The following is a 19,268-nucleotide window of genomic DNA, read 5'->3' as shown; positions in this document are numbered from 1 at the left end:
GGCGGGGCGGGGCAGGCGCGCGCTTCCGGGAGCGGGCTCGGCGGCGCCGGGCGGGCGCGCAGGTGGGTCCTTCCCCTCCCCCCCTCCCCTCCCCTCCCCTCCCCGCCCCCGAGGGCGTCCCGCACCGCCAGCGGCCGGCCCCGGCGCGGGGTGTCGGGGGGAGGTCTGCGGCCCCCTCCCGGGGCACCGGAGGGGTGGGAGCAGCCCCGAGGGGGCGCGGCGGGGGCTGCGGCTGCCGGCGGTGCCCCGGGAGCGGCGGGCGGGGGACGGCCCGGCCCAACGCCTGGGGCTGGGCCTCTGCGGCGCGGGGGCGGCCCGGCCCAGGGGCCCCGCGGAACGGAGAGCCGGAACCCCCCCGGCTCTTGGTGCTCGTTGAAACGCGGCCTGTGCCCTGTGCGTTTGGTGTCCCGGGGGCTGTACACATGGTGGCGGGGAACGTGACGCGCCCCACGTGTCAGAGGAGGTTTCCCTGATGAGTAGCTCTCGTCACAATTTCCGTAATTAAAATAAAAACAACCCAAACCCACAAAAGCTGTTTCTTACGTTGCTTCCGAAATAAAATGCTCTCCTGCGTTCACAGAGTTAGCCAACCATGGCCCTCTCAAGTGTGGGAAAGATGGTTGGCCTCCAGAAGAAGACTTCTGGAATCAGGAATATCTGTATATTAGCCCACGTGGATCATGGTAAGGCAGGTGTTTGTGAGGGAAAACTGTGTGTGCGCCTGTGTTGGTTTGAATGATGGAGAGATCTTGTTTTAAAGCAGTACGTTTTCATGGGCTTAGCTTTAAACTGTTTTAATCCTGGTTCTGAGAAATAACTTGGCTTTATGCACATTTCTTATGTCCTGTTGCAACTTAACTTGTAGAACTTCAGAGAACATTACACTATAATAGTTTGGAGTAGTTGAAACCGAGTGTTTTCTACTTCTATGATCCTGAATTAAATATATGCATGTGTGAGGTAGGCCGTTGTATTTCTATGTTTACTTAACGGAAGAAGTTTGTTATGTAAGTGGAAATAATAAATGATCATTTTAGGACACAAATCTTTTCTGTAATTGCATGATATATTGAGACAGAAACAGTCTCTAATGCACTGTTTGTTACTTCAACTGCTTTCCTCATCATGACAGGAAAGGTTACATCCACCCTTCAAAAATATGTTTGTGTACATCTAACAGGTGAAGTCGAATGATCAGATATTTTTTTAAGTTAGTTTGTACTTTTATGGCATTTTAGAGTCTGTATTAATGTTGATATTTTAGAACAGTAGAGGTTGTCAGCATTTGTAATATTGTTGCATCTTTTTCCATTGTCTGTATTAATTTAAACTAAGTAATTTCTTTTTCTTTTCAGGCAAAACTACTCTAGCTGATTGTCTAATATCTAGCAATGGAATAATCTCTAGCCGCTTGGCAGGAAAGGTAGAGTTATGCTGTCGTTTTTAATAAAATTCTGGTGTGCACATGCTGGGATTGTAAATCAGTGATGATTAAGGAAATTCTATTCCTAGTCTTGTTAAACCTCATTTTCTCGAAGTCATACTCTTTGACAGTTGATAAGTAACAAGTGAAGGAGAATCTACAGATTTATCACCTCTTCTTTTGTTTTTGTACTCAGCTGCGATACCTAGACAGTAGAGAAGATGAACAGATTCGAGGAATAACGATGAAATCTAGTGCAATTGCATTGCACTTTGTGAAAGGTAAGTTGTTGATGCTGGCAAGTATAAACTTTAATATATGTATTTTTGTTAATTTTCCCTGTCTCTTCATTGTTTTTCTTGAGATATTTTCATATGCAACTTTTACTTTTATAATTATTACTGTTAGGCCGTGATTCTGCAAAGAATTAGGCATGTATTCAACCGTTAGCCAAGAAAATCAAGTTCCATCTCAGGGTTAGGGAATACAATTCAGTCATATCTAAGTGGAGACAATAAGAATAGTTGCCTTTTTATTTTAGATCTAAATTTTTATATTTTGATCTTAAGTCTTGAAATAATGTCACTTAAAGGCAAAACCTTCTTTCAGACAGCATCACATTTTAAATGATTTTGTACACTTATATCTTTACTTCTACGTTAAGGTGCTTGTTACACTCTAAATAGTTCAGAGGGCTTTTTATAGTGTAGTTAACAGTGTCATCTTTGTTACGACTCCATGTTCCTTACCATCTTATTCTCAGCTAAGCAAATGAAAGCATGGAATACATTACTACCAGGCTTGTGCAGAAAAAAAGAATAACTAACAGAAGAATTGCATGAACAGAAAAGCCACCATTAGTCATTCTATTTACAATCAGCTGTTGCTGAAATAATAGTTGAAACCAATGGTCTTCCAGCTAAGTGTTGTAAACTGTGGCTGTTTTATTGTTGGCTCTGAAATGACCTTACTTTTCATGGTTGGAACCTTTTATGTCTGTTGTTCTTCTGTTGTATTGAAATTTAGACTCTAATACAACTTCTTAAACAAGAAAGTTGTTTGATCTTATGATGATAAATGCAGTGAGTTCATCGCAAGTTGACTGAGTCAACTCAGTCAAAAAAAAATGAGTCTCCACTAAGCAGAATTTTTGGGGGGAGTAGAGTAGAAAATTTTGAAAACTCCTGAATTGGTATATTGAAGATACTTTACTAATACAGTCAAAAGCATGTTCTAAAAGAATCACAAGGCTGAAAGGAGGCATTTTGAATAGAATGCAGGGTTTTTTTATGACATTCTGTTCAAAATGCAGACTGTGACATAGCTGATTTATGTTTTACCTAGTCATGGTTAGGGGTTTTCTTTTTGTTTGGTTAGCTGGTGTGGTTTTGGTTTTAGTTTTCCAAAGGTAGTTGGGCATTGAAAGATGAAGATTAGCATTGAGTGAAATTAAAATACATTAGGCACAAGCCACTAGATGTTATGCTGCTGACAGTCTTCCTGTCTTACAGGGGTTTTTCTTAAGCATGATGGTGTGCTGGTTCGGTCCTTAGAAATTAATGATAGCTTAAGCAGTATAATTGAGTGGCTGAAAGAAATATTTTTGACATCTGTTCTGAAATAATAATTTATTATTTGATTCTAGGTGATGAAGAGTATCTGATTAATTTAATAGACTCCCCAGGGCACGTGGATTTTTCTTCAGAAGTGTCTACAGCAGTTCGACTCTGTGATGGTTGCATCATAGTGGTGGATGCTGTTGAAGGTGTCTGTCCACAGGTGAAGTAAAGTATATTAAGTAGAGAAAGAGGGGAGAGAAGACAGAGTAAGAAAGTCTTAAGTATATAGTGTAGAAATAAAAGATGAGCTGGTTTAAGAAGTTTTACAAAACTTAATGAATGACAGTGTACTTGAGGTATGAAAGAGGGTTGTTAGTTTCATAGTTGTGCAGAAGAGTGAGCAATGCTGATGTAGTCATGTGTGGTTGGAACAGTGAGTATGTAGTTTTTCAGGTAATGGAATGTATAGAGAAGAAATGTGTTAAGGGAAGTAATATCTTTACATGTGCTTTTAGGGTATTCTAGGTGAAAAAATAGGCAAAATAAGATTGAAATTGATTTTTTTCATTGCTTAGTTTTATAAGGAGAGTTGGGTTTTTTTTGCTATTGTGGGTGTTTTTGCTATGAGATTTTGCCATTCTGCAGAATTCTGTAATAACTAACACTGTGTACTATGGGAGTCAAATTTCTGGTTTGAATGTCAGACCTGTCCTTTATTATATGTTTAATGAAATTTTAGAATTATATTGTAATTTTCTTTAGCATTCCATCTGTTCCTTTTGTGGTATCAAGCTTTCTGTAATGGATTTTTTTAAACTGTTTCCCTAATAGACTCAAGCAGTTCTACGGCAAGCATGGCTAGAAAATATACGTCCAGTATTGGTGATTAATAAAATCGATCGCTTGATTGTGGAGCTCAAGCTCACCCCTCAGGAGGCATACTTGCACCTTAAGAATATCTTAGAACAGGTATTCATGCTATAATGTTATGTTCATGCAGCAGGTTTTGTTGAAGTATTTTTCTTTCTCCTTTTCTCAGCTCTTGAATTGAGAGAGGCTGTAGTTTTCAGTGCCTTATAGCTGGAATAAATTTAGGACAGCAGAGCCAGTTTTTTCTTACTTTGCAGGATCAAGCATTATAACATCTAGTCTAACTTTACATTGAGATACATTTTATTTCTACTTGGTTTTGAAGTTCATTCAGAATGCCTGTGATAGAGGAAAGAGTATTAAATGCCTCTTGACAGGTCATCAGGAAGAGTCTTCATTTTTGGAAACAATATGCTGGATGTTTTATTCTTCCTGTTAAATTGCTTAAACTTCTTTGGAGATAGACAAATATCTTCAGAGTGCTGCTGTTATTGATGTATTTATGAATCTTTTTATCTTTTAAGTTGTTTTAAAGTTACGTTGCCTTTATTTTATTTTTTTTTTCCCAGAGCTTGCTTTTAAGTACTTACCTACCTGGTTTCCCTTTGCCCTCCTCTTTGTTTGTTTGTTGGCAGTAACAAGTTCCTATTTCACCATTCTGTGTTCTGAGACACAAAGTGTATTACACATACTCTTTATCTGGTTCAGTCCTGATGCAGCTAACTTACACTTGGGAAGAGCAAGGTGTTTGAGTTAAAATGTTAGTCTCATCGAACTCTTGTCTCCAAATGGGCAAGTTTAGATACACGAGGTTTGTGTTTTAAATTGCAAAATGAATTGCAGGCGTTCCGTCTTGTTAAATAACTTCCCTTCTCATATTTTGGAGGGTGGGGGGAATTGCATTTTAATTGCAAGGGTTGTGAAAGAGTGAACGGATCTTACTTAGGGTGTTTTTATGTATCCTTCTGCAGATCAATGCAGTCACTGGAGCACTTTTTACCTCTAAAGTCTTAGAAGAAAGAGCTGAGAAAGAAACAGAAAGTGAAAGTATTTCAGACACTGCACCAGGAGATCAAGTTTATGACTGGAGTGCTGGATTGGAAGATACTGATGATTCACATCTCTATTTTTCACCAGACCATGGAAATGTGGTGTTTGCCAGTGCAGTTGATGGCTGGGGCTTTGGGTAAGTCTGGGATTGAGTTACTGAGTTGTTTGTTGGTTTATTGTTTGTTTTTTTTAAATTGATTACTGCAGTTAATTTTAAAGTATTTTCAATTGCTTCATTTTTATATTTTTATGTGATATGCAACTGTATACAATCAGTTCTAAGGTGTTGTTAGTGCTGGACAGCTGAAAATAATACCAGCTTTGTCATCTATGTGACAGGGACCCCTCTTTTACTTACACAGTAGCTGCTGAGCCCACTGTAGTGTCCAGCCTGGCCTGGTGAACTTAATATTTTATTAATTGCTGACATTTGATAGGCTGCAGTAGGCTAGGCCAAAACCTGTGGTGGTACAGGAGCTGTTTCACAAGTAAATTGGACCTTCCAGCTACAGGAACAGTGACATTCATAACAAGCGTAAAGCTGGTAGCTGGCATCAGGACACCAGTTTTCAGTTGTCAGATTCAGTCCAGTACAATTCTGGGTCACAGCATTACTGTGATCTGTTTTTTTCTGTACCAGGCTTTGACTTGTCCTTGAAATTATGCATTTGTCCTCAAGTGTTTGTGTATCAGGCTTTTTTTAATCTATAGCTTTTTTCTGTTCTTCATTCAGGTGCATTTCTTATCTCTTGTTTCCTAGTATATTTCTATTTCGGCAGTTGCTAAAGAACATTGCAGTGTTGTTTAAGTAAATGTAAGAATTTGGGGACAGAACAGTTTCAGAAAAATTTCTGGATTACTTTATTTAAGTTTGTGATCAGTTCTGTTTTTCAGTCCCGTTCTTAGCAGTTAGTTTCAAAGGGCAGCAGGCTAGTGTAAAAATTACACGTGTTCTGATGGCTAGCCACAAGGTGGAGTCGTCGTCTTCATCATGAAAACACAATTAAGAAGATGCACTAAGTAGTAGTGTATGTCACTAATACTGCAGATCCTTAAAAAAAACCAGAACCCAGCTCCGGGATTTTTAAGTCACAGTCAAGCTCTTAAATAAGGTTCCATTTGTAGTTTGTAGTCTTCACACAAATGTTTCTTATCACTGCAGAGAAAAGGGAAAATAAGATGGGATATTTTTGTTGAGTTATCTGTCATGAATAATAATAATTTATAAAAAGAAAAATCAGAATATAAGTGTATAAGGAAATGGAAAACAGATCTTCAAATTCTGACATGTTCTTTAGTCGGAAAGAGATCTCTTTGTAGAAGATGTGTGTGAGGGGAGGCCTTTTCATTTCTGAAGGTTAGAGAAGGTTTTCTGATGTCTTTGGTGATCTGCATGTTAACACACATCTTGCCTGAACTCCTCCATTCCTATATGATGCCCACAGTCATTCTTCTGTTTTATGCTACACAGGGGAACAGTATTTTGATCTTTATAGGCTTTAGCTTTCCCGACTTGTAACTTTTTGTTGAAATTCCATAGAAAAAATGGATTGTGGTAGTGAACTGTTGTTACACAGGGTATTTGGGATGCAACTGTTACAAACTTGTTCAAGTTTGGAGTCAGATTATGAACACTTTCTTTAGCAGATGTTGAAATGATTTAGAGGTATCTGCTTGTTTAGTCCTGTAGGGATAAAGATTGGGCAATTTGCAGCTTTTGTTTTGGATACTGACAAAGCCTGTGGAAGCCAATAAATGAAAACAAAAAGCTAAGTTTTTGTTTTGGGAGGTTCAAAGATGGCTTTGGTTTAGCATTAGTATTCTAAGTACACTGCCAGGGAATGCTAAACATTAAGAAAAATGTTTTGTAAAGAGAATGATACAATGGAGAACTTTGTTACAATAAGTAGAATAACAAGCTCAAAAGCAATTTAGAAGCTGTTTCTTTAGATCAAGCTACTTGATATTTGCAAGTAAATGATCAACTATTAAGATTTTATAGGTTACAGAACTACATTCTGATATAAGCATGTGGTCATAAACACCCTATGATCACCCTTGTAATGAGCAAGCAAGCATGTTGTTCTTAAAGGGTAGGTGGATAAAAGTGAGACTTCAGATAGTTATCTTCCTTACATGATTTCTTTTCTTCTGATGATTTCACTGCAGGTAGAATTAAATTTCATGCAAATGTGGCAGAAAATTTATTTGTTTCTCCAGCTCAGAGGTTTAGCAAAAAATACTTCAATTTGAATTGTTTGACACAGGAGTTTACTCTCTGATACGTTCCAGGTTCTGCATCTCATTTGTAGTAACATTGGGGTATATACTGAGAGGTAGAGAAGAAAATTTCTCTAAAACAGTGCTTAGGGCTTGAGAGTCTCTAATTTGTTATTTTCTTAGATAAATACCTTGTATGTATTTTCTTAATTATTTTTCCCCAAAACTTTTAGCACTTGGTGTATGTTGGTAACAGATATTTCTGCAGAGTGGAATGCGTGATAGATTATTAATGATGTATGCTAGGGTAATCTTCACCAGTTATCATTCCGCTTCAGCTTTAGCTGTTTTTTTGTATCTGCTAAGTCTCTGCCACTTGAAGTGTTTGTCAAGTGGCTTGAACCTTACTTGCAGAGTTTCTGAAATCTAAATATTGGTTGTAATTTAGCTTCAAATGGGGGCAAGAAATGAGCTGGATATGACCTGGCCTTTCTTTTGTGACTGGTTTATTGGTATACTAGAGAGGACTGATAGGCTTTCTGTTTATTCTTTGCCAAGATGAACTTAAAAGGTGTAGAATGCTTTTCATTGAATATGAGACTAAAACCTGTGTTTGCTAAGATTCCCCAAATTTTAATCCCCTTCTGCTTTACATATTGAAACTTCTTAAAGATTATAGGAATTGAACTATCCATGTACAAGACTGTATCTGAGCCCAAAACATTTATGCATCTAACTTAGGCAAGGGGTGTTAGTATTATACTGCTGGATCTGGATCAGACTATTTATACATTAAAACACATTGTCTATTGTATAATCTATTCTTTGTCCCACAAAATGTGCCTACAGCTTGGACAAATAACAGGACTCCTATCTGCTCATTTTCTTATTTGTACTTGTCCTAATTCTGCGTTTTCCCCTCCCATTTGGAAGATGTTTTAATGTATTTGTTGAAGCTGAATGAAGATTGTTGGCTTTCTGATACAACTTTGTTTGTTATGGTGAACTGGCATGGTTCTTATCAATCATATAATGGGGGGGGAAAAGGAATATTTTCCTGAACTAGTTTCAAGAGGTACTTCTGGATTGCCAGCCAGTACCAGGTGGTGAAATGCACGTCAGCGGAGCATCTTCTTAGTCGGGGCAAGCCTTGACTGCTGTTACCTGGATGTGGGTTCTGTTCCTAAAGGCATTACGACTTGTCATGGCAGAAAAAAAATCAGCTATTAGGCAGTGCCAGCCTCATCCAGTGCAATCAATACATATGTTTTTCTCATTATCCTCAAGTGTTGAAAAATACCATAAATACATATGCAAGAGCTACTAGCACAAGATTCTTGAACATTTTCCCCCTGTTCAGAGTTTGGTGTAGTTTCTGGGGGGGGGGGAAAGAATTATCCTTTTTGCTCTTAGTTCAGAACTCAGCTTACTGACATGGGCAGGTCTTTTTTTAGGTGTGTAGAAATTTAAGAATTCTGGATTTCAAAGAACAGGTTATCAAGAATCATTTTTCTTTAAGTAGGATTGTTATGATGGTATATGTACATTATTGTTTCTGTGTACACAGGGAGCAAATACATAGAAATTTTTTCTATTACTGCTCACTGAACATTGTCAGCAAAGAAACCATAGAATATTCAGGGCTCCCTGTTTAGGTTGTTAGCAGCCTGCTTTTATTAACTCGTGGGGACCACTGAATGACACAGTTGGCTTTATAACACAATTATGGCATTACATTTTTTTATATTGTTTTTCTGGGCTTTACTCATTATTAAAGCAATGATTCAAACAAAAAGAAGTGCCCTAAGTAGTTAATTTGGAAAAGAATTACCAGTATCTGATGGCTCAAGTGTGGCTTACAAGAATACTTGATTTTTAACTTGTACCGTTCTGGTCCGAGACCATAGTTAAGTGTGTTGTGGGGTATCTTTCATAGAATAAATTTGAGAGTCATCACATAAATATTTAGAACTTTTGTATTATGCTTTTCGGTATTTACTGGCAGGGTAATGCACAAATATTTATTTCAAATAAACAAGTTCAACCTTGAAGCTGACTTGAAACAAACTGAGAACATACAAATACTGCTGACATTTTTGAGCTGTTGTGACTAAACATTTTTGCAGGTGTAAATGTTAAACAGTGTGGGCTAAAGTGATGAAGACAATTGGAAAAATGGGAGTAAAACAAGGATTTGAGATTTGTGTGTGATTTTCACATAAGCTTTCCATTGCTTAGGTTGATAAGCACATACAAATAGCATTATACTTGTATCAAAATGTGCTTTGTTTCCTTTCAGAATTGAGCATTTTGCCAAACTGTACAGCCAAAAGATTGGAATCAAGCCTGCAGTACTTCTGAAGACTTTATGGGGAGATTATTATCTAAATACAAAAGCGAAGAAGATAATGAAAGGTGATCAGGTAGGGAGGTTGTCAGAAATATTACCTGGCTTTTATTTTGGTTTGTATTTATTAATTCTGTTCCTCATAGTGTATTCTGAAAATTGACCTCAGTACCTTTTCACTCAACGTCAGTGGAGGTATAAAGTCACTAGGATAGCCTTGCATCAGCCCCTGGAGAAGAGAACATTCCAGAATTGACCATTCAATAGCCACATGGAGGAAATACCATCAAACCGTGCTCACAGTTGCTCTTAAATATCTGTTCACACCATGAGAGACGTTCCAGCTTCAAGAATTCAGCATAGAGCAGCAAAACACATGAGTGGAAGACTTAATAGTGTAGAAACGAGAGTCGTGAGTGGGTCTCTGTCTTAGTTGAAGAGTCCTTGAGCAGCTTAGGATATTCACGTTTAGGATTTAGAAAGTCTTTTTTGCCTTAGTGAAATCCCATTGAGTGCTATACTGAAACCCTGGCCTGAAAACTACACTTCTCTTGCATTAAGTGTTTCCACCACTAAAAGTTAGGAGAGGAGAAGGTAGTTTTCCTGTTTGCATTCAATGATGATTTCTTTGTGTTTTCATAGGTAAGGATTAATAGTTATAAAAAGGGTGCAAACGAGGCTTGAGGTAGACATGTTCTGTATTTATCAGGCTCTTTTTGTGAAATTGAAAACCATGTCCTTTACTTGTAAATGTCATGTTTATTTTGTGCCTTGTACCGCTCTGCTAAGACAGACTGATGAAGTAGTGATCTTGTGTAGAAACAGATAATTGCTTTGATTTTGAATAAAGGTTTTAGACACTCATTATGAAAATGGTCAGTTGAAAGTGCAGTCTTAAGCCTATTGTAACACTGAGGGATTGCTGGTAATTACCTGTATGTTTATGTTCTACCAGTCAAAAGGAAAGAAACCTTTGTTTGTGCAATTGGTGCTGGACAACATATGGAGTTTGTATGAAGCTGTTATGAAAAGGTGAGAAGATCTATAAAGTTTTCATGGAATCTCTTTCTATGGGCTATGGTGATTTTTTTAAAATTCTCAAACAAGAAATGTTGTAGATGCTTGTTATGTATTGCTGCTGTGTTGTTTTTTTTTTTAATCAATCTTATTTATTTACCTTACAGAGACAAAGAAAAAATTGAAAAAATAGTCACCTCTTTGGGACTGAAAATCGGTGCACGGGAGTCACGGCATGCAGACCCTAAAGTTCATCTTCATGCCATTTGTAGCCAGTGGCTACCAATATCTGATGCAGTCCTGTGTATCCTTAAGGAAGATACGCTTTTTGTTCTATTGCAGTTCTCAGACTTCAGAGTGCTCACATATTTCAATGTGTGATTTGTTCTCTTTGTAATCTGTGCCTATGTTAGCTGGAGCTATTTTCTCACATGTAAAGTTAAGTTACATACCTAAAGAAATTAAGCATACATTTCTACCAGCTTTGTGCTTTTGCACGCATCCTTTTTTTAGGAAAATAAGTTATGAAACAAGGTAGTTTAACAATATTCTTTAATTATGTAGTTTCATATACAAATTTTCATGGTTTTCTTGAAGGATAAGCTAATCTTCTTTTCATAATAGTATCTTAGGTCTTCCATCCACGAGCTTCTTTAAGTATCTGGTGTTATGTTTTAGGCATACATATTCTTAATCCAAGATCGGCTGTTGCTGTTTGTCTGCTGTGTAGATGGCCTTCTCATCGTTTATAATATAATACATATTATATTACAGTAGACATGCACAATTTTTTTGTGTGTGAATGCTAATTAGTTCTGTAAATCTTGCCCCAACTGTACCTTTCTTAGTTTCCCAGTTGCGCATAGGAGGGTGAGCTACCCCTACTTAACTATCCATTCTGCCCTTGGATAAATGCCAAGAATTATTGCTGACTTGAGAGGGAGCTCTATGCACTGTAACACACAGGGCTGGATTTTAGCTATCTCTTGTTGCTGGCAGTTAGTGCAAGAGGTTGATTTAAAGAAAGAAACATTGAAAGCATTTGTCTTTTATTTGCATTCAGTAAGGAAATATGAATATATAAATGTATATCCTTAGCAATGTGCTTTAGCCATGGTGTGTAATAAACTTCCCAGCCCTCTTGACATCACTGCAGAGAGAGTGGAAAAGCTGATGTGTGTTGGAGCTAGAACATTTGATTCTTTGCCACCAGAAACTCAGGAACTGAAAAGTGGTGAGTAGGTGTTCTCTCATTAACATGAAGATTGGTTGCTTCTGTCTTGTGTTTGTCTTTGGATCATAAGATGTGTAGTAATCTGTATTTAGATTTATAATTATTTTACTTTTAGTAGCTTTGTTGATGTTTGTTAGTGACCTGTCATAGTATTATGTCTTATTTTTATGGCCGTACATTTATCTTCAATTTCATATATTCATGGGTTTTAGACAGCTCAGGCTGCAGGTGATTTAAAGTCTAAGACTGAAATCGGGAATTTTGGAGGGATATGAGATTAATACTTGTTTTTAGTTCCAAACAGAAGTTATCATGTAGTTGAGAATTGACTATTTTTCCAAGTTCTATATTAAAATAATTGTTTTTTATCTAGCAGGGGTTTGAATTTGGATTTCATTTTTACAGTATGTTGATTAAATAGGCCCAGCTTTTTGGTGATTTAAAATGAAAAACATTTTTTGTTGAATTTATTACTAAGTAGTTTGTGTACTGAGAAGTTAGTAAGGTGTAGCTTAGCTGTTACTACAAACATTGTCATTAAGAATTTCATCAACATCCATAGATGACAGTGTATAACTTGATTTCTTAGTTTTTTCATAATATTCCAGAATGATAAAAGATTAGCAAATAAAAACAAGAGCCAGAAGACTTCCAGGGCAACAAATATATTTTGTTATCCAGAGTGTTAAATGAAGACATGAAATCCTGGTATTTTGAAGTTAAATGTTTTGTCATCAGCTTCATTGAGATCATGATTTCATGTCCAGTTCTGGCAGAGTTTCCACCTTCAACTAAGCATTCCTCCTTGAGAAGGGTTTGATGCTATATTCAGATGCTGTTGTGTTGAACATTGGGATGTCTGTATGCAAAAGTAAGAGGAAGTTTGGTAATCACCCAAGTCCTGTGTTATAAAATTGTATTAGGGGCTGGAAAGATTATGTTCAATGATTTAACTTTGTTGTAGGCATTAAAAGAACTGTATATAGGCAGTAATGAAAATAATCTTGGTGTACAGCATGCAGGAGAGCTAGTAAGATCCTCATTTTCCTTTTTCTAACTTCAAATTATTTGTAAACATAAAATCTGTGTTCATGTGTATCCTTCATAAAAATTGTGATGCCTTGGAAAAGGGAACTGCTGCTGATTTCTTTTCCTGAAAGACAGATGAGAACTGCTGAAGCTGAATTAAATATTTAGAGAAACTGAAAATCAAAGTTGATAACATGGATAAAATGCTCAGTGGTGAGCAAAGCTTGTATTTCTACATGTATATGTGGTAATCTCCTCTGTTGGCTTGGAAGTTCTGTATCAAATCAAGTGATGTTTTTCACCCAGGTTTGGTAGTCTGAAAAAGAATGCTCCCAAATGATCTTTTCACATAGGTTTGTAGGGGACAAATAGGCTTTATATATGGGGTTTTGTTGTTCCACAAACTTTCTTTCTAACTCAACAGAATGTAATAGAATCCCATTTTGTTTTAAGGTAGTAAATGTTCTCTGCTATTTAAGAGGTAGTTTAGTAAAAATTACAAGAAGATACCATGCTTAAGCTAGTAATAATTAAAAACAGTTCTTAACTTTGTACGTGTGGTGAAAGGTGTTTAGTGCGGTGTTTTGAAGAGTGCTTCAACAAACCTAAGGAGATGAGATATGAGATGTAATGTAAGATGAGATGTGAACATCAAATTGACAGACTGTTAGGAATTGCTTCCGGGGGCTGAGGCAACTGATATTTTCATCCTTTACTGAACATTTGCAAATACTGTATTCTCCAAACAGTATTCCATACTGTATTAGTATAAGTTAATGAGAAGAAATTTACATCTGTAAACTTGGATCTTAGTGCTGTTGGTTATGAAAAAATAGCATTCTTTACATTTAGTGAATATCTTGCTGATTTTTAGTAGTATTGTGCTTTGTTTGCCTAAGCACCTTATAACGTAGTCTTCCCCTACGTCAGATAAAAGGGAGAAGTATAGAAGACAACGATTTATTTTCTGTGTTGTTAGAATAGTTTATGGGAATTTCTGAAGTATTGAATGAGTTTTGCGTGGATCCTTCATCCTTTGAAGAATATGCATTTTTGCTGTTAAGTTGTTACTGTTTTGTGAAGGCGTGAGCATCTGGACATTTGCAGGATTTCCTCTTTCAGTGTGAAAGGAGGGAGAATTCTTTGAGGTATTGAATAAGTAGCTTGGTCTTAATGCTAAGCTGCTCTCTGATTTTCATTCTAATCTAAACCAGCCTATGAATTCAACTTTAAATATCAAATCAATATGTTTAGTTGGAATGTATCTAGTTTGTTATGAAGAGTTCCATTTTTACAATATTGCTCATTTTATTTTATTGTGGAACAGACTTGAAGATATAGGCAGGGTTAACAAATAATTAAGTTGGAGTAATTTTCTACTTTTCCCTATTAATTTGTCTTTAGCATATTTTCCATTGAAATAGGAAATAAACAGTAATTCCTATAAAATTGATGGAAAGCCATAGTTTTGTCCATACTTTTGGGAAAAAAGTTGTGCAAATAACTTCCCTTTATGTTTCTTCAGCTTTTATGAAATGCAGTAGTGAAGAAACAGCCCCGGTTATTGTCTTTGTTTCTAAAATGTTTGCTGTTGATGCAAAGACATTACCACACAATAAACCAAGGTAAGAAAATGTAACGTTTAACTTTCTGATCTACATTAGATACTTCTGGGAAAAAAGTTATGTTGTAAGCCTGGATAAATTGTTTTAGACCTGAGAAAATAATTCACAAATTCTTGAGAGGCAATACAATCTTTTCAGCAAGTGGAGTTTTTCTGAACAAGTTCTAGAAATGATTTGTTTAGTTTTAGAAGATCTAGTAAATTTGTTAAGGAGTAGAAAACATTTGTTGGAGAATAGTACTTTTGTCCAGATATGTCCTAACGCATACGTTGTAGGCTGTTGCAGGATGTTTGGTTGAAGATATGATTGACTTTCAGTAAGGTTGTGCTGACATGATCATAACAGTTTGTGTTTGTAGCAGGGAACACCATCAAATTTGGTGTAATAGCCAAGTGATCATCCAGCCTATTGCAAGTGCAAAATAAAATGAGTTAATTAAAGTAGTCTCAATCTTGATAACTTTTTGGAGTGAACTGAGAGGCATTAATACACTTGAAAAGATTTTCTTCTGGGAGGTTTGGAATATTTTTTGTTACAGCTTTTTATTGTTGAATCACCATCTTATTTCCTTTGAGCGGTACATCCTTCTTGATTCCATTTCCCTGACATACTTACCTGCACTACTTTTAGCTGAAGCCATCTGCTTTTTTACAGAAGAAATGTGCTTTGCTTACGAGTTCATAAGAATGGAGTTCATCTTAACCTTTTATTCCACTGAGCCTCTGAGGCGTTTTCAGTAGTCACTTTTTTTTTTTTAACTGGGCATTTTATGTTTTTCTGGTATTATCATTGAACAGTGAAGTAATACATAAAATATTAACCTTTCTAGGAAATTAGACTGTTAAATCTTTGTGCAAGCAATGGTACTGCTGCTGTGGTAATATTGGAAAGGTTCACTACTATCTTAGGTTTTTCACACACTTCCTAGATTTATTTCAATTTTTTTTCCCATCCTTATCTACAAATCTTCCACCAAAAGCCTTTCTTGAGCTGTTTGGGTTGTGGGAAAAGATGCATCGCGCTTATGGATTGACCAGGCACTAGATGGTGCAGTCTTGCTTTGAGTTCTGTCTTTAAATGTATCTGAAACAGGAGTTCTTGCTGGGGTACTGGTGTAGCCCAGCAGTGCTGTTCCTGCTTTGCCTGCTTTCCTGTAATTTTTTGGTAATCAGAGAAGACTATGCTGAGGCCATCACTTTCTGGCTCTTCTATCGGTGATAATGACCTGTTCTTTTATTTTTTGGGACGACTGAGATTCTTCTATGTGATGAGGATGTCACACAGAGGCAAAGGGGGCTTTTACATGCACCAAGCACAGAAAATCTTGGACGTATTTTCAAAATTAAAAGAATACCTAGTAAAACAAAAGGTAGCTACTGCAAGACCTGGGTTGGGTTTTTTTCATTCTATGTCACCTGCTTGTGAGCACTCTGCCTCATGGATAAACTTCTTCCATGACTACAATATTCATCTTTCTTGGTGGTTGTTTTTTTGTTCTTCTTAGTCATCTCCCTTCAGGAAGGGAGCTGTTTTACATGTGTTATATGCTATTTGTTACACTGTAATTCTTTTAAAAGAGAGAAGAAGTTCCTTAAATGGAGAGAAGAATATTTTGAAGAAATTTACCATTTGTTGTGGTTCATAGTATGTGTGTGTGTGACCAGTGTGACCAGCTCCCTTTTTTTTTTCTTTTTTTTTTTTTTTGTGAATGATGCATTCAATATGGAAGCCCAACCATTGTTACTTGTTGGGTGTATTTTCTCCTTAGGTAAAAAATGTGCTGCACTCAATTCTAGTGGTTTTCAGAATGCAAATATGATACCATTTTTGCACTCTGATAAATATTGTGTAACAAATTTGTAATTCTGATCATCAGTTGGGTTTGATAAAACCTGAAGATGTTTACTGAGTTGAGTGGAGGATTGCAGTTGACTGATAGTCCAAGTAAGGCCAAGGTGGCCTAAAAGTCCAAACAAAATTCAGATAAATTAGGCTTTCTGAGATAATATTGCAGGAGAGTGAGGACTGTCCTGGAATTCGTTGTGGGAGTCTTGAGGCATATTACTGATGACTAGACAATATGTCCTTTCTCCCTGCTTATCCAGTAAATTGAAAATTGTGGTGTCTTGCTCCATAGGTTGTGTGAAAAGTATTTCTTGCTGGCCTTAATATTACATCATTCAACTAGGTACTACTTGGTTAGTATTAAAATGAAATCACATGACTGTTTTACTTTGAGATATCCAGTCATCAGCACCATGCGATTTTGATATTGTTTTTGTTTGGAAGTGACAGCTGAATTCCATTTTTTGAAAAACGGTAATATAGCTAAATGTGTATTTCCTGGTATTTTTAATTAAGATTCTACAGGTAAGCAGTTCTTGAAGAAATCAGAAAAGGAGGTTAGTTTTAAAGAGGAAGGAAAGCTATCTGCATGAAATAAAACAAGTGTTTTAAAAGCATGGGATTGTATAAATATTGTTCCTAAGCACATGTTTTGTATTATATTTGCCACTGTGTGCTATTTACAGGTACACAGTGAAGACTGTGCTTAACAGAACTGAGTGAAGGTTGTGTGGAGTGTGTGAGATCAAATACTTAAACTGGCATTCCATAAGGATGCTCCATAATAATGCCTGAACATAGAGTGGAACAAAGAATACATATGCTAGGTTGATTAACTGTTTTAATATTTACCTTTTTAAGAACTTCAGTACATGTGTTAATTTTGAGGAAAAAGAACTGTGCTCTTGTATGTTTAGATGTTTGACTGCTGGACCTATCTGCTAGGTTATTTCTATCCTTTGGGGGCCAGGGGAAGTATTTTTAAACATATTGAAGCATGTAAAAAAAATCTGGGATATTTTTTTTTTTTGCAAGACTTACAGTAGTCTACTTCCACGGGGGAAAAAATGTAGATCTATGCTACTGTCTTTTTCTTTCCTTCTGTAAGGTAGTATTGGATAAGGTTACCTTTTTGTGAATTTCTCAGAAACTGCAAATTGACTTTGCAGTTTTTATAGTTTGTCTTATTTCTGCCATCTGCTTGTAATACTTTCTAAGCATAGGTTCAGAAAAGCAAAATGCTCTTTTAAGTCCAGGGTGTACAATAAATGATAACGAAGGTTGGATTTTTAATTAAAACAACCTCCTTTAAGACTGATATTGGCAACTAATATCTCCTAGAAGGTGACTTTAAAAATTGATAGATTCTATACTAAAATTGCTATGTTTTTGCTTTTACTGTTTAAATAACAAAGTTTGTCAGCTGCTACAACACTGGAATGCATAGGAAAATAAATTGTGGTTGGGTTACAACAGGTTGGCAGTTTATATTTATCCTTCTCTGGCAAGATCTGAAACTTGATTTTATGTAGTACCAGCAAGTCCCTGAGTTTTTTATCAGGTTTTTCTGAAGAAATTAGAATTGTGCAAATATGTTTTGTCTTCCTATTTCTTCTGTCTGAACTTCAGAGATTATTTGCTAATTCCAACCAAATCAGACAAAGCTGTAAATCTTCTGAAAATCGGGCAGAGTAGACAAACAAATTAGGAACCCTAATAAGAGACTGTAGTGTGAGCTCTTTCGGTTTAGATAATAAAATATCTAAAACCAAAACCAGTAGGAAATAAGACTGTATTGGCTTCTTTTGGAGCTACTTGCTTTATGTAATGAGTCCATGGTTATTTGATGAAGCCTGTGATTATTATTCTTAAGTACTGCTGTATGCAGAATTAGGTGTTCGTTCAGCATATGCTGTTTCTTTCTCTCCTTTCTGCTATTTTTTTGTTTTGAACCGCAGTCTAGAACAGAATGGTTGAGTGTAGGTGTCTAAATAAAAGCAGAGCTTGGCATTTAGGTACAGAATATAAATGTTCTAGTTTGTTCTTCCCGAGGTTCACAATCCTGTCTTTATCTACCCCAGTGTAAAAAAGAAATGTTTAGTAATTACGTACAATTGCTTTCAAGTAGTTTTAGCTGTTGCTATGTGTATTTAGTGTAAAATACTGAGAAAATGTAAATTGGACATCAGATGTTCATTATGATGGAATCCTCTACTGACTTTGTAGAGCTTTATGTACGAATGTCAGTGATGTGATGCAGTGTCAGCAATAGGAGGCAAACCTTTAGTGTTACTTCAAGTCCATTGTTCTTACAATGCTGCTGAATAATGTAGATTGAGTACACTAAAGAAATTCTAGTTCTGCTTTTCAGTAGTAATAAAGTCTGTTGACCAAATAATCTGATGTACTAAAATCATATTTCATGACTACAGTAGGGGATATAAAACCTGTAATACCCCTACTGTTTTCTTCTAGATAATACGAAAGGTACTTCTTTCTTCTCAGTCAGCTTGGAAGCAAGATTATCTTTTTTCTTAGGTGTCACCATGAAATGGGCACTTTCCCATACAATTCTGCATGAAATTATGATGGTAACTGTTTCTTTGTTTTGTAGTACAGCTTGTTTGCATGTCTTAAACCAACAGATTTTACTATACTTCATCTATTTCCTTTCTAATGTTTCCTAAAAATTACATGGGTAAAAATCTAAAACCTGTGATTTTTGCCCAACCTTCAGCTACGAAGACATTACATTGTCTTGATCAAAAGAAGGGAACATTTATAAAGTTCCGAGCTCTGAAGTAAATTTATTATGTTCAAAGGCAGTATAACTTGCAGTGACTTACATGTGGTCTGAACCCATCATCTTCTTTTGCATTGAGTTTGTTCTATATTGTAGTTAGTGCATTAGAAATGAATATGGCATGAGTCATCTGAACAGCCTGTTGGATTTACAGGTTAACATCTGAAGATGGCACCCAGTTATATAATTAATGGGGTAATAAAGGCATTTCAAAAATTTAAAACCCTACTTGTGTTTTTTGTGAAA

General features: G+C 36.4%; 1 protein-coding gene across 2 annotated transcripts in view; it reads left to right on the top strand.

Moving 5' to 3' along the window:
- Positions 1-15: 15 nt before the first annotated feature.
- EFL1 (elongation factor like GTPase 1) overlaps positions 16-19,268 on the top strand; it is an 81,125-nt gene continuing 61,872 nt past the window's right edge. Inside the window, exons 1-12 of one of the 2 annotated variants that reach the window (XM_040601449.1) lie at positions 16-62; positions 581-683; positions 1,356-1,423; positions 1,620-1,704; positions 3,069-3,202; positions 3,814-3,951; positions 4,824-5,038; positions 9,422-9,545; positions 10,425-10,501; positions 10,654-10,790; positions 11,598-11,720; positions 14,275-14,374. In XM_040601449.1, the coding sequence (XP_040457383.1) occupies positions 593-683; positions 1,356-1,423; positions 1,620-1,704; positions 3,069-3,202; positions 3,814-3,951; positions 4,824-5,038; positions 9,422-9,545; positions 10,425-10,501; positions 10,654-10,790; positions 11,598-11,720; positions 14,275-14,374 (1,292 nt within the window). In that variant the 5' untranslated portion in view covers positions 16-62; positions 581-592. Of the gene's footprint in view, positions 63-332; positions 684-1,355; positions 1,424-1,619; positions 1,705-3,068; positions 3,203-3,813; positions 3,952-4,823; positions 5,039-9,421; positions 9,546-10,424; positions 10,502-10,653; positions 10,791-11,597; positions 11,721-14,274; positions 14,375-19,268 lie in introns of those variants that run through there. The other variant, XM_040601448.1, reaches the window with a different exon arrangement.

The sequence above is a fragment of the Falco naumanni genome, chromosome 7 (assembly GCF_017639655.2).
Source record: "Falco naumanni isolate bFalNau1 chromosome 7, bFalNau1.pat, whole genome shotgun sequence".
Taxonomy (NCBI): Eukaryota; Metazoa; Chordata; class Aves; order Falconiformes; family Falconidae; genus Falco; species Falco naumanni.
The sequence above is the reverse complement of the archived record's forward strand: the minus strand, read 5'-3'. Positions and strand labels throughout refer to the sequence as shown.